The following is a 13,311-nucleotide window of genomic DNA, read 5'->3' on the forward strand; positions in this document are numbered from 1 at the left end:
GTAGTTATGCCCAAAGGAAATTAAAACAGTGGCTCGAATAGATTTCCGCATTCCCCCTGTTCACTGAAGCACTACTTACGACAACTAGGACATGGAAACCACTTACGCATTAGCAAACGGCCTTTTCGAAACCGTGGCTCACACATCCCACGGAGTGCTATTTGGCTACAGATGAAGGCAATCACGCCATTCTGACAACATGGGTGAGCCTGGGGGACATTATGCTCTAAAATCAGCCCTACACAAATGCAGTGTGATCTCACTGGTATGTGGAGTCTAGACAAAGTAAACTCTCAGAAGCAGAGTAGAACAATGGTTTCTCGGGATCGGAGACCAGCACTTAGTTATCAGGTAAATAAATTCTGGGGAGCTAATTGCAGTTAGGATGGCGAGGGGCATCTCAATCTGATTGTGGTGTCCATTACACGGTGTGCACGAACGTTATCAAACAGATAAAAAGGGAAGCCTCATTGATACTACAGGCGAGATCTGTGTGAAAGGCAGTCAGCGGAAAAGGGAAAATGATGCCCAGGGGCCCCTCTGTACCCTTAAAATGGCCCTGGGGAGGCCTGGGATAAAGAAAACAAGAGAGGAGAGAAGACACACTGAGTAACCTAGGCAGCTTAAGGCGTTTGAAAGGATTTGCACTTCCTCTTCAGTTTATAACTGCTTTCCCTTCCATTCTTCCTCTCTCCACTGGTCCCTCACAACCGTTCCCACTTCTAACAAGAACTCATGGACAGAGTAATCTAAATGAAAACCGTGGAGTGAGAAATCCTATCCTTAGCTAAAGGCTTCCTCTAGTGGCAGGTTGCCCACTAATGACCTTTCCTTTGTCTTCTCCACCCCCACCCCCTCACACGGTTCCAGGTACTTGAACAGGCAGTGGACTAGTCACTCAGTATGTGGAAACTCAGTGCCCACCTTTATCAGAGGCTCAGCATTCCACAGGTGACAATAAAGAACCATCCAAGGGAAAGGAAGGCACAGGTTACCATCAAAGAAGTCACCATCAGCTGAAATACTGAGCCCAGGAGCAGGTTCTTGGTTACAAGCAAGTGAACCAGGTGATCTGATCCTTTCCCCACAGCCTCTGAGTAGGTCAGTTCTCCCTTCCTCACATCACAGTCACATCACTTGCCACTTCTTCTCCAGGCCAGCTGGTGGTTGGCCTTGGTCCCAACAGAGCAGAGCCTGACATAAAATACCCAGTATATCTTGGACTTGAAGGCGGGGCATAGCTAGCGCTGACTGGGTGGGTGCTTCTCAGGTAAATCAGATGATCATTGTTTACCACTGTGCCCTGCCTTTCCTCTCTCCCTGTTAGACTTCTTAATTACAAATATAATACGTGATTTATAGCTTTATTGTTTGCCTGGGGAGGAACTGTGTTGAGATGTCATGTCACCAATGGCAATTCTATAGAATCTAGCACTACGCTTTTCTCCACTTGTCACTTCCATGATATTCTGGGGTAGAAATGCATGAGAATTGAACAGCTGCTGATTCTGGTGGTCCAAGGAGCGCCCTGGAGTTTTCAATCTTGCCTCTGCCTGGGCCTCACCACTTCCGTTGTCAGTTATACTCTGCTTTCCATTCTTAGTGTCCCCATGCTATGGAGAAGTCCAGCTCTGCCTCAGTGCATCTATTCCACACATCCCTCAATAACCAGGGTGATTTGTTAACAGGACCCACATTATCTATCAGTAGGAGCAAAAGGGGTTCTTTCCCTTATTTTTTATTTTTTCCCCTTCCCTTCTCCCTCTTGCTCCTGCCCAAAAGTTTATTTATTTATTATATATTAGTACACTGTAGCTGTCTTCAGACACCCCAGAACTGGACATCAGAACTCATTACAGATGGTTATGAGCCATCATGTGGTTGCTGGGATTTGAACTCAAGACCTCTAGAAGAGCAGTCAGTGCTCTTAACCACTGAGCCATCTCTCCATCCCAGGTCTTCCTCTTAATGCCCAACACACAATTGATGTTCCAATAATTGTTTTTGGATGGATTTGGGAAAATAGTATATCTTAGTTTTATTTAAAATAGTCAAATATTTCACTTTCAAAAACAAACAAAAAATCAAAATCAAAAAAACTATAACAGAAATTGCTGCGCAGAAAAAAAAAACAAACAAACAAAAAAAAAAACAAAAACAAAAAACAAGGATCACCAAAGTAAGATGTGTAAGAAGGAATCCAACCTTGCCTGTCAGGTTGCATTCAATTCCTAAGCCTCTTTTTTGGGGGGAATTTGTCTTTTGTAAACATATTCCCAAGGGACAAGATGAATCCACTTTGGTTCCAGCTGGCACAACCACTCTAGAAATCAGTCTGGCAGTTCCTCAGAAAATTGGACATAGCATTACCTGAGGACCCAGCTATATCACTCCTGGGCATATACCCAGAAAATGCTTTCAACATATAACAAGGACATATGCTCCACTATGTTCATAGCAGCCTTATTTATAATAGCCTGAAGCTGGAAAGAACCTAGATGTCCTTTAACAGAGGAATGGATACAAAAAATGTGGTACATTTACACAATGGAATATTACTCAGCTATTAAAAACAATGAATTCGTGAAATTCTTAGACAAATGGATGGAACTAGAAAATATCATCCTGAGTGAGGTAACCCAATCAAAAAAGAACACATGGTATGCACTCACTGGTAATTGGATATTAGCCCAAAAGCTCAAAATACCCAAGATACAACTCACAGACCACATGAAGCTCATGAACAAGGAAAACCGAAGTGTAGGTGCTTCCCTCCTTCTTAGAAGGAGTAACAAAATTCTCATGGGAGCAAATATGGAGACAAAGTGTGGGACAGAAACTGAAGGAGAGGCTATCTGGAGACTGTTCCACCTGGGTATCCTTCCCATGTGCAGTTACTAAAGGCAGATGCTGATGTGTATGCCAGGAAGTGCATGCTGACAGGGGCCTGATATAGCTGTCTCCTTAGAGGTCTGCCAGAGCCTGACATATACAGAGGTGGATGCTCACAGCTAACCAATGAACTGATAATGGGGTTCCCAATGGAGGAGTGAGAGAGAAGACTGAAGGAGCTGAAAGGGTTTGTGGCCCCATGGAGAGAGCAACAACACCAACCAACCTGAGCTCCCAGGGTCTAAACCACCATCCTGGGAGCACTTAGCGAGGGACCCATGGCTCCAGCTGTATATGTAGGGAAGGATGGTCTTGTAGGGCATAGGTGGGAGAGGAGGTCCTTGGTCCAGTGAAGGCTGAATGCCCCAGTGTGGGGGAATTCGAGCATGGGGAGGTAGGAGTGGGTGGGTGGGGGCACATCCTCATAGAAGCAGGAGGAGGGGGGATGGGATATAGGGTTTCTGGGGTGGGAAGGGAGATGGGGAAAGAGGATTAAAATACCCAATTAAAAAGAAAAGAAACAGTAATGGGAAAAGCAGAAGCAGGAAGATGTTCCGGTCAGAACTGAATTTTTAATGCATGACACCTGCATTCACAGTTAGGGCAGGCTCCTCTTTTGTAAAGGTAGAGAATTATAGCCTGGAAGATGAAAGAAATCGAGAGTCTGTCTCTTTAAGGAAGGTCATGGAGGGCCCTCAGTCAAGACAGGTAAATTTTAAAAACAAACAAACAAACAAACAAACAAACCTCAACACAAATTCTACCATCTTATTTAAAACTGAATGAAGCCCATTACTAAGATAACCCAAACTTGTATGCTGATTAGCTTATATTTGATGAGACTGCCCCCCACTGAAAACCACTGGAAAGTCTGACTGCTCAGTCATAATTTTTTACATTTTTCTTTTTTTAGATTTATTTTATCTTGTGTGCATGAGCACTGTACGTGAATGTATGTACATGTAACCTGCTCAAATGTGTGGTGCCCATGGAGGCCAAAAGAGGGCCTCAGGTCTCACAGAACTGCAGTTACAGCTGTTCCTAAGCCACCACATGTGAACTGGGAAACAAGCCTGGGTCCTCTGCAAGAGCAACACAGGCTCTAACCACTGAACCGCCCATCTCTCTATCCGGTTTAAATTTTTTTTTTTATGAAAATGATCAAACAAGACAGGATAGTCTGACTGCATTATAACCTAGCTCCAAACATTATAACAGCTTTATAACCCAGTTACTGTTGTATCTTAAGTTTTTTGTCTTTGTTTTTGTTTTTGAGGGGGGAGGGGTGCTTAGTTATGTAAAAGCAAATCAATGATTTCATGTCATTTCACCCCTGAATACTTTAATGCCAATAATAAAAATTTCTAGGTTAATCCATCATCTTGAAATCTCCTGAAATTTAACTAGTATTTAACAGACAGTGATGTATTACTTCTCTTGCCATAGTTTCCCCTTAGCTAGAATGAGAAGCTGTTTGTTAAAATAATGGTTGAGGTAGAGACAAGGATGTTTTCCGAGTCACAGACAGTACAGACAGTATTCCTAGACAAGAAGAGACTTCCAAACTGGTGCACAATGGTTTTGACAATTATTTAGGCAGCCATCACATGCCGCCTGTATTCCAAAGAGCAGATATTTTAAAATCATTCCTTGGAGACACTCCTCTGGTCATTTCCTTTAGCTGTGAGTATTTTCAGTTTCCCTAAAATTACAGCAGGTACTGGCTGGCCCATGTCACCCATACCTCAGCTAGCACCACAGTCAGAGGTGAGAGCTCAGTACTCTCCCGGCCCCCATACTTTATCTATGGGTATACACATCTCTGCAAATACCCAGACACACAAACACACAACCATATGGATATACTTTTTACTTTGAATAACTCAGTAAATATGGAAAACTTTTATGGTTGGTTGGCTTATATCTTGTTTCTGATCCAGGCAGTAGAAGTCTTGGTCAAAAAAGTCCAGGTCTTTATGCTTCTTAGTTCTGACTCTATTTTGATTGAAGTCAGTACACTGATGTTTTATCTTTTTAAACCCCACCCGCACTGATTGGATTGGTTTTATTTTTCAAGAACTTATGTCAAATAAACCAGCCTGGCCTTCAGCCTCTAAGTAGCTGAGGCTGGCCTTGAGCTCCTGATCCCTCTGCCCCCTGTCCTGTGTGCTGGGCTCACAGAAAGAAATTTAATGATTTTTTTGAAGATGGTGATAAAGGAGACTCAACACCTCTCCATAGGGGTTCCATCAGAAACTGAAAACTCCTAAGCTTTAGAAAGCATGGTGGCTCACAGCCATCTGTAATGGAATCTGATGCTCTATTCTGGTGTGTCTGAAGACAGCTACAGTGTACTCATACAAATAAAATATTAAAAAAAAAAAAAAGAAAGAGAGAGAGAGAGAAGGAAAGAAGGAAAGAAAGAAAGCAGTTTTGTCTAAAGAGAGAGTGGGAGTGGAGACCTAGACATGGTGATCGGTCGCTGATCATTGCATGCCCCTTGCTTTGCTCATGTGTGTGTATATATTCTTGTGTGTGCAGGATTGTGTGTGGGTGTGGGTGTGGGTGTGGGTGTGGGTGCTTGTAGAAGACAGAGGGCACCTTGATTGTATTTTGTTAGGCATCATCTGACTTCTTTTTCCTGTTTTTTTTTGTTGTTGTTTGTTTGTTTTTTGGAGACAGGGTCTCTCGTCCAGTGCCGCAGGGACTATAGCAATGTGCCACCATGCCTGGCTTCTTAAATGCACATTCTAGGGATCAAGTGTAGGTCCTCGAGCTTAAAAGCTATCTCCCAGACTGATTAATCTTTTGTCATTAATATCTACTTATTAAAGTGTTTAAAATAATGTTTAAATAATGTTTAAAATAAACTACCTGTAATAAAACATATAAATAAATACATGTATCTTAAAACCTGACTCATAAAGTGCTGGAATGACTTCTCTCCAGTTCTAGCCTCTATAAAATATGGAGTTCCCTGGGCTCAGTCCCCTGCACTTCGGTCTGAATTCACTTCCAAAGAGTGTGGTGACTGGAGATGCTACCTACAGACACCAGCCTGGGGATTTACAGTACACCACAGTCCTCCTTTCTTGAACTTCAGATTGTCATTGATCTTATTGCAGTTCGTTCTGCCTACTGAAGAGGCTCCTGTTTCGCCTGCCGCAAACCCCCCCACCCCTCAAATCCCTGAAGAGTAGTCCTGTGGGGAATGGACCAGGTTCATAACAGGTACCTATGTCTAGCACCTAATGGCCTCTCTCTAAAGAGTAAGATCATGATTTTTCTTATACCCAGACCTTCCAGAAACTCCCATTAGTGTGGTTGTCATGTAAAGATAGACAACAGCTAGACGTGTATAATCAGCAGATATAGTAATTTAACATTGAGCTCTAAGTGAATTACAACTCAGAGGAATTAAAGGAATAAATGTATAAGTACACACAAATATTAGCAGGTCGATGAGAAAATGTTAAGTGTCACATCGTAGCAAGACGGGGTAAGATTAAGACATTAAATGGACAGGCATGGTCTAAAGAGGAAAGACAAAATTTTAGTATGTATTTTGAAAAAAAAATAGATCCAATCATAAAACATAAACATACATTGAGAACCTAATAATATAAAAGACTGCACTTTAACCCAGTTGCCCACGTTGAGCAATTGTCACAAGTCAGCAACCCGAATGGCAGATCGTCTTCCCTCATCCCGTATTTTATTTATTGTCTGCTTTCCCTGCTGGGTTATGAGTTTGAGAGAAGAGACACATCTGTCCTTTCGATAGCTCTCCCATTCTGTGCTCAGGGCTGAAGGTTACAGAGCTTTACAGTAAGAGCGAAATTCCGTCTAAACTTTAGACACAACAGAAGGGGAAGAGCTTTACTCTCCAACAATGACAGATGGTGACATAAATGATCTGACTCTCACATAACACTAGCCACAAAAAAATAATTCCTGTAGTTTTCCCTGACAGGATTCCAAAATGTTCATGATCTGATGTAAGGGAGAAAAGAAAACTCTAACATAGAGCATACTGTAAACAAACAAACACAGAAAGAACATATCCAATATCTATTTAAGACAAGCCATTGCATTTCCATGCTGGTGTAGCCATATAAAACAGTAAAGCAGCCTCCTACAGAGAGAGCCAGATAAGGAAATTTCTTGTTTTGAATTTCTCACTAGAGGGAGGGGAGAAAAAAAAGAAAAAAAAAATCTCACCTAAGAATTTGGATTCCTGCTGCCGATTAAGATAGTTTTCTCTTTGAAGTCACAGTACAAGCACCTTCCAAGGAACTTCAAGCATGGCTTTTACTCAGCTCAGTCCCAGGTAGGTGGTTCCTTCCCACGGCTGACAATGCAACCAGGAATCTCTTCTGTGACAACCAGACCTCAGTGATAATTGTCAGGCACCATGGTGTGGTTATACACAGTTGCTTTCTGTGTTCTAGAACTGATGAGATAAGACAATTTAAGACTTTACAATTACCATCTTTATGATGACGTGGTAGACTAAAAATATTCTGTATTTTATGTGATGGAGATATACTTAGTATTTGGGGAAGTAAAAGATTTTATTTAGCCGGGCAGTGCACGCCTTTAATCCCAGCACTGGGGAGGCAGAGGCAGGCGGATTTCTGAGTTCGAGGCTGAATTTCTGAGTTTGAGGCCAGCCTGGTCTACAGAGTGAGTTCCAGGACAGCCAGGGCTACACAGAGAAACCCTGTCTTGAAAAAACAAAAACAAACAAACAAACAAACAAACAAACAAGATTTTATTTAAAATCTAGATATGGTATTATACTAGGTGAACACATTTTGAAATATTATGCCAGCCGAGTATCTTTGAAAATGAGTGACCTTTCTCCAATCTCTTCTCAAACACTTGTTCCCAAGCAGAAATGTCCTAACAGCCAGACTCAGTGTCTCTATCATCATGTGATAATTCAGTAGATACAAAGGTTAATCTGGTGGTCAGGTATAAAAGCCTCTTTCAGATTGTGAATTTGTGTGCTAAAGGAGTGTTGTCATCATCACAGTTTTGAGCACCTACCATGTGCAAGATACTAGATAAAGCCTGACAAGAGGGCCTGCAGCACCGGGGTGTAAGTCTCTGCTTCCACTTCCTGAGCTGACAGATACCTGTTGAGCAATATTATGCAAAGCACTAGGAATACATTATTAAGCTTTGTGGTTGGTGAACTAGAATGTGCTGAAGGCAGAACATGGCTGTCAGATTGAAAACTGCTTTTATGTATCGAGAGGTGATTTGTATGGACATTACAAGTTGATTTATGAGTATATATGTAGGGCATTAAATTAGGGGGTGCTGGAAGAGGTAGACACTGCCATAAAAGACCAGGAAAGTAGCTTTCTCAAGTAAGAAAGAAAAATACCAGCTGGGCGGTGATGGTACACATCTTTAATCTCAGCTTTTGGGAGGCAGAGGCAGGAGGATCTCTGAGTTCCAGGCCAGTCTGATCTAGAGACAGAGTCCCAGAACAGTCAGAGCCATATAGAGAAACTGCCTCAAACAAAACAAAAACAAGAAGAAAAACACTAAAAACAACAACAACAAACAATTAAAAAAGAGGAAGGAAAGAAGGAAGGAAGGAAGGAAGGAAGGAAGGAAGGAAGGAAGAAAGGAAGGAAGGAAGGAAGAAAGGAAGCTATTTGCCCTAAAGCTGGTGACTTTGGAGAGTGGCTAAGGAGTATCTATCAACCGAGTTTTGTATCTAAAAAGAAAATCTTGTGCTTCTCAACTTCTGAAGTTTTGGCTGTGCCTCAGTTTCTGAAGTAGTGGGGTTTGTTGTCTGCCTTCAGAGTTTGTGCATCAGTCAGCCGGATGTGCCCTTGAATTTAAACTAGATTATGCCCTAGCCCTGGCTTGGACTGTACATTCCCCAGACTCCCATTTCAGTAATTATTCCATTAACTATGTGATATAGACACTTAACATGTCTGTAAGGGATGGGGGTCAGGTTGAACTAACTCATGATGGTGACAGCAATCTCCACTTTTTGGTAAAATGTTTTATTGTTAAGGCATGTGTCACTTATTTGGAACTAGCAGCAGCTGTGGGTAGGTAGTCACTGATGATCCTTTTGGGAACAGAATTATTATCTCTGGCAGGGAGACCTGAGCTTCACAAAGACTCTGGAGTTAACAGGTAACACAAAAAACATCTACCAAGTCCCTGTCAGAAAGGGAGCCTTCCTGAAATATGAGGTGAATTGTGTGTCTAAATGATTGTCTCTTGCTATCTTATTTTTCTCATGATTTTAATGGCTATTTCTTATGCATACCTCTGAGTTAGTCACCAGATTTAACCCTCCCAAGAATTGAGACATTCAAAATTTTATTTGTTAATATTCAAAGGGAGTTCATAGACAAAGGCTTACTTACTTACCAAGCCACAGGCCTAAGGGCTGCTTCTACTCCTCTCACTTTTTCCTGGGTATTTTAATGTAGAGCAAGACCCATAGCCCTCCAGCTTAATATCTTCAAACTGCATACACTCAAGGAAATAAATTAATGATTACTATCTCGACCAGCCTGTTACATAACTAGAGTAAAATGCCCAATGGCAACCCTTTAGTCCTTTTGATCTTGACTTGTGTATTTGAAACACTTGGGATGCCCCCTGCTTCACTTCCTGATTTGGAGGCAGTTTTTATCAACCTCTCGGGATTATATAATACATGTGCCCTGCTCCTTAAAAATAATGGTGACGTTCAGTTCAAGAATTCACAGTGGAATCCTAGGTGGGAAGGCTCTTCAACCCACGCGCAGGTGACAGACTAAGGGATGCCCGTCCTGCACCCTACATTATGGATCAAGTGCGTCCACATACAGAGATGCAGAGCTGAAGTCGGGACCAGGCCATGGGGCACCGAACCCGTGAGGGCCACCTTCCAGAGCTCCGGGACTATGCAAGTGCGCTGGTGTCCCAGCAGGGGCAGGTGTGGCCAAGCCCAGCGGGCACCCAGAGAGCCACCGCACCGCAGAAAGCGGCAGGGCGGGCAGGCCCGGAGGGGAGTGCCCGCAGCCCGCCCCGCCCCTCGCGCCCCGGCTCCGCCTCGCCTCGCCATGGTGGAGCAGGGAGACGCGGCGCCGCTGCTGCGCTGGGCCGAGGGCCCCGCGGTCTCTGTGCCGCAGGACCCCGCGCTGCAGGCTGGAGGATGGGTCCGGGGCGGCAGTGGGGGCGGCCGAATGGCCGCGGAGGCGCCCCGAAGGCGGGAACCCGACGAGCCAGCTCCCCCCGAAGTGTTGCTGCAGCCCGGGCGCCTGGAGCTAGGCGACGTAGAGGAGGACCAGGTGGTGGCCGTGTTCGTGGTCACCTTCGATCCTCGCTCCGGTGAGAGCGGCTTAGGGATGGAAGGATGGGGTGGGAGGGTTGGGGGTGGGAACTGCACACTGGGTTTCGGGGGCGCGGGGGAGGGACTCGCTGCGCGCGCACTCGCACCCACACACCTGCATCCCTCCCTGCCTGGGGGTCCCGGGGCACGGGGGGCGCTGTGTCTCCAGACTGGAGCCGAGGGATCCCGGGGGCTTTGTTCCGCCCCCTGCTCCGTCCCGCCGCGGCTCTCAGCTCCGCTCCGCCTGGTCGCCGCTCTCTTATTTGCTCCGCTTCAGTGCGGGAGGATTGGTTTGCAGCAGCGGGCACATTGGCTTTTGTTTTCTCTGTTTTCCTGCTGGGCTGGAAGGTTCTTTTAGACACCTAGAGGAAGGAACCCCCCTCACTCCCGCTCTTGTCGCCTTCCAAGCGGTTTCAGAACGACCCCGCTCTGCGCCTGCCCTTGCTCCGGGTTGCTCCCTGCGCCGTAACTTTCCCAGCTGCCTAGTTCACTTTCTCCGAAGGCTTTATTTTGAGGAATTAACGTGAGAGCATTAGGGGATGGGGCTGGAGAAGCCTTCTCTGGCAGGCTGCCTTTCTGGGAAGACTCACTGGTTGTGTCACACCGTCTTCACCCTAACCACCCACTCCGGGGTGGGGAGTGCGTTGCAACAGTGGGCGGGATCCAAGAGGGGTTAAAAGTGAACGAATGGCTGTGGGCTCCAGTGGTCTTTCTAGGGCATCAAAATCCCCCAGCTGCTTATTTGAGGAAGAGGAATATTCAGCTGCGTCTTCTTCCTCGCTTTCTCCTTTGAGTTGCTAGAGTGAGGAGCTGGCGTTTGTGAGGGAAGAATGTGTTTTCTTCCTTCTGGAAGTTCCCAACCAGTCTTCCAACGCTGAGGGTTTGGATGGGATAGGAGGAAGAAATTAGCATTATGTGCACGGTATTCAGATATGATGGAAGCTGGTGGCTTCTAGGCTGGGTGGCAGACAGGCATGTGGTCCTTAACGAAGGCGAATGCCCTATTCCTAGCAGCAGGACTTGTGGGAAGAACTCAAGCCCTCCCCCACCCCACCCCACCCCACCCCCAAATCTTGTCTGCTTGTTGCCTCTTCCCACTGACTTTCACATTCTTCTGACTTTGACCTGCCATGTGGAATTAAATCACAACCAGAACATTTGAACTAAGGGAAGCCCGAGTTTCCTGAGATAGTATTAGCCCCCTCTGTACTTTCTATAATGGTCATCACACATACTGTCTGACTCATACAATCAGGACTCCTAGACACACATGGTTTGAAAAGATACTATTGAGAAAAACAAAAAGAAAAAAACCCCAAAGTAACCCCTAATGATAGACAGCAAAGTTCTTTATAGCTATCTGTGTTTCCTATGTTGCACTCCTTTGTGCTCAGGTAAATCGAAGCAAGCTTTGAGAGTCACTCAAGATTAAGAACTGGGAAGGAGACATTAATGGCGTTCTGACTGCATAATGGTAGCTGTCTGGTGATAGAGTCTAGGGAAAGGAGGGGAAAAGGAAACCTTACACTACTCACAGGTAGAGCCGATAAAATAGATTATTGATCAGTTACTGTCATTGATTCCAGAGATTGAGGCGCTTGTAGAGGCTCCCATGTTTTTCCGTTCACAACTGGTGACTGGTTTTCTGGTTTATGCTGTGTATGTATAAGAGAAAAGGGGAGAGGGAGACAGGTTACTGTAAGATTCCTGTGAAAAGACAAGAGCTGTCACTGTCACTTATACTGTGACATTTGTGCAGGCATTTTTCTCTGTTTGATTTAATTCTAATCACTCTGTAACTTGCTGACTATACCTATTTTTGTTCATGAGGAAAGGCACCAAGGATGGTTACATATTTTGGAATTCACCAGCCAGCTTAACAAATATCTTTCTACCACACTCCACTGCTCTGAACTTGGGCCCCTCACATTGCCTCGTCACTTCTCTCAGGGGTCTGCAGAGAGGAAGATGTGTACGTAGGTGAGCGTTGTTAACTTGGTTTTGTTTTGGTGGGGAAAGCAGCTGTTTCCTGCGCTTCTCTTTTCCTCTAAGCTAGCCAGCCAGCCTTCTGTGTGGCTCTTCTTGTCCTGTGAACTATGCTGGGAGTGTTCTTGTGTAAAATAAAGTTATATAGCACATCTCTCAGACGTAGCAGAGGACCACATGAAGTCACAAACCTCAGCACCAGGACAAAGTAAAGAGGACTGCTGTGCCCCTGTGTATGGTGGTTGAGGACGGCCAGTTGAGTGTGAGGCCCACTGTTGTCCTGCACCATGACCAGTATTGTGCCTCCTCATTTAAATCTAGGGTCTTCTCTACTCTCCTGAGTCCCATCTGTCACATGTTCCTAATTAATACTGGGCCACCCAAGCCAGTTCCTTAGCCTGTATTAAGGAAGTAGTCAAGTAGATAAGGCTACTGAACACACATCGGAACACGTCACATTAACTTCATAGATTTCAGGTTCTTCCTCTGCTCTGACATCCAATCACTTCCCCCTGTCCTTCCTGTCCTCTATCCTCGGTTTTCATTCATAGGAGCTAAATCAACCTGCTCACTGACCAGGCAGTCACCCAATATGGGTTACCTTGGGCATATCTACAAGTCAGTGTATAGGGACATCACACACACACACACACACACACACACACACACACACACACGAGAGAGAGAGAGAGAGAGAGAGAGAGAGAGAGAGAGAGAGAGAGAGAGAGAGAATGAATGAATAAGAAGAGAGAACCATAGCTGTGGCTTGTCTGCCTGACAAGAGCAACTTACTGAAGGAAGGAAGGGTTTGGCTTGTGGTTTGAGGAGATGCAGTCGGTCGTGACAGGAAAGACGTGCTGGTGAGAGCATGACGTGGTAGTGACATCACACACACAGGAAGCAGACAGAGATGAGTGCTGACACCCAGGCTGCTTTCCCCTTCATACTCAGTCCAGGACTCTAGCTCATGGGATGATGCCCCCCTCCTTCTGAGTGGGCTTCCTCTCCTCAGTCAAACCTTTGCAGGAACACCCTGAAAGACACATATACCCAGGGGTGCATTTCTTAGGTGACTG

The 13,311-nt window shown here is 45.0% G+C and overlaps 1 protein-coding gene across 3 annotated transcripts in view; it reads left to right on the forward strand.

Annotated features, from left to right (window-relative positions):
* The first annotated feature begins 9,946 nt into the window (after positions 1–9,946).
* Positions 9,947–13,311, forward strand: part of Dennd11 (DENN domain containing 11) — a 45,953-nt gene continuing 42,588 nt past the window's right edge. For 2 of the 3 annotated variants that reach the window (XM_076913494.1, XM_076913493.1), the window contains exon 1: positions 9,947–10,248. In XM_076913494.1, coding sequence (XP_076769609.1) covers positions 9,981–10,248 — 268 coding nt within the window. In that variant the 5' untranslated portion in view covers positions 9,947–9,980. The remainder of the gene's footprint in view (positions 10,249–13,311) is intronic. The other variant, XM_034518984.2, reaches the window with a different exon arrangement.

Source organism: Arvicanthis niloticus, chromosome 15, assembly GCF_011762505.2.
Source record: "Arvicanthis niloticus isolate mArvNil1 chromosome 15, mArvNil1.pat.X, whole genome shotgun sequence".
NCBI classification, from domain to species: domain Eukaryota; kingdom Metazoa; phylum Chordata; class Mammalia; order Rodentia; family Muridae; genus Arvicanthis; species Arvicanthis niloticus.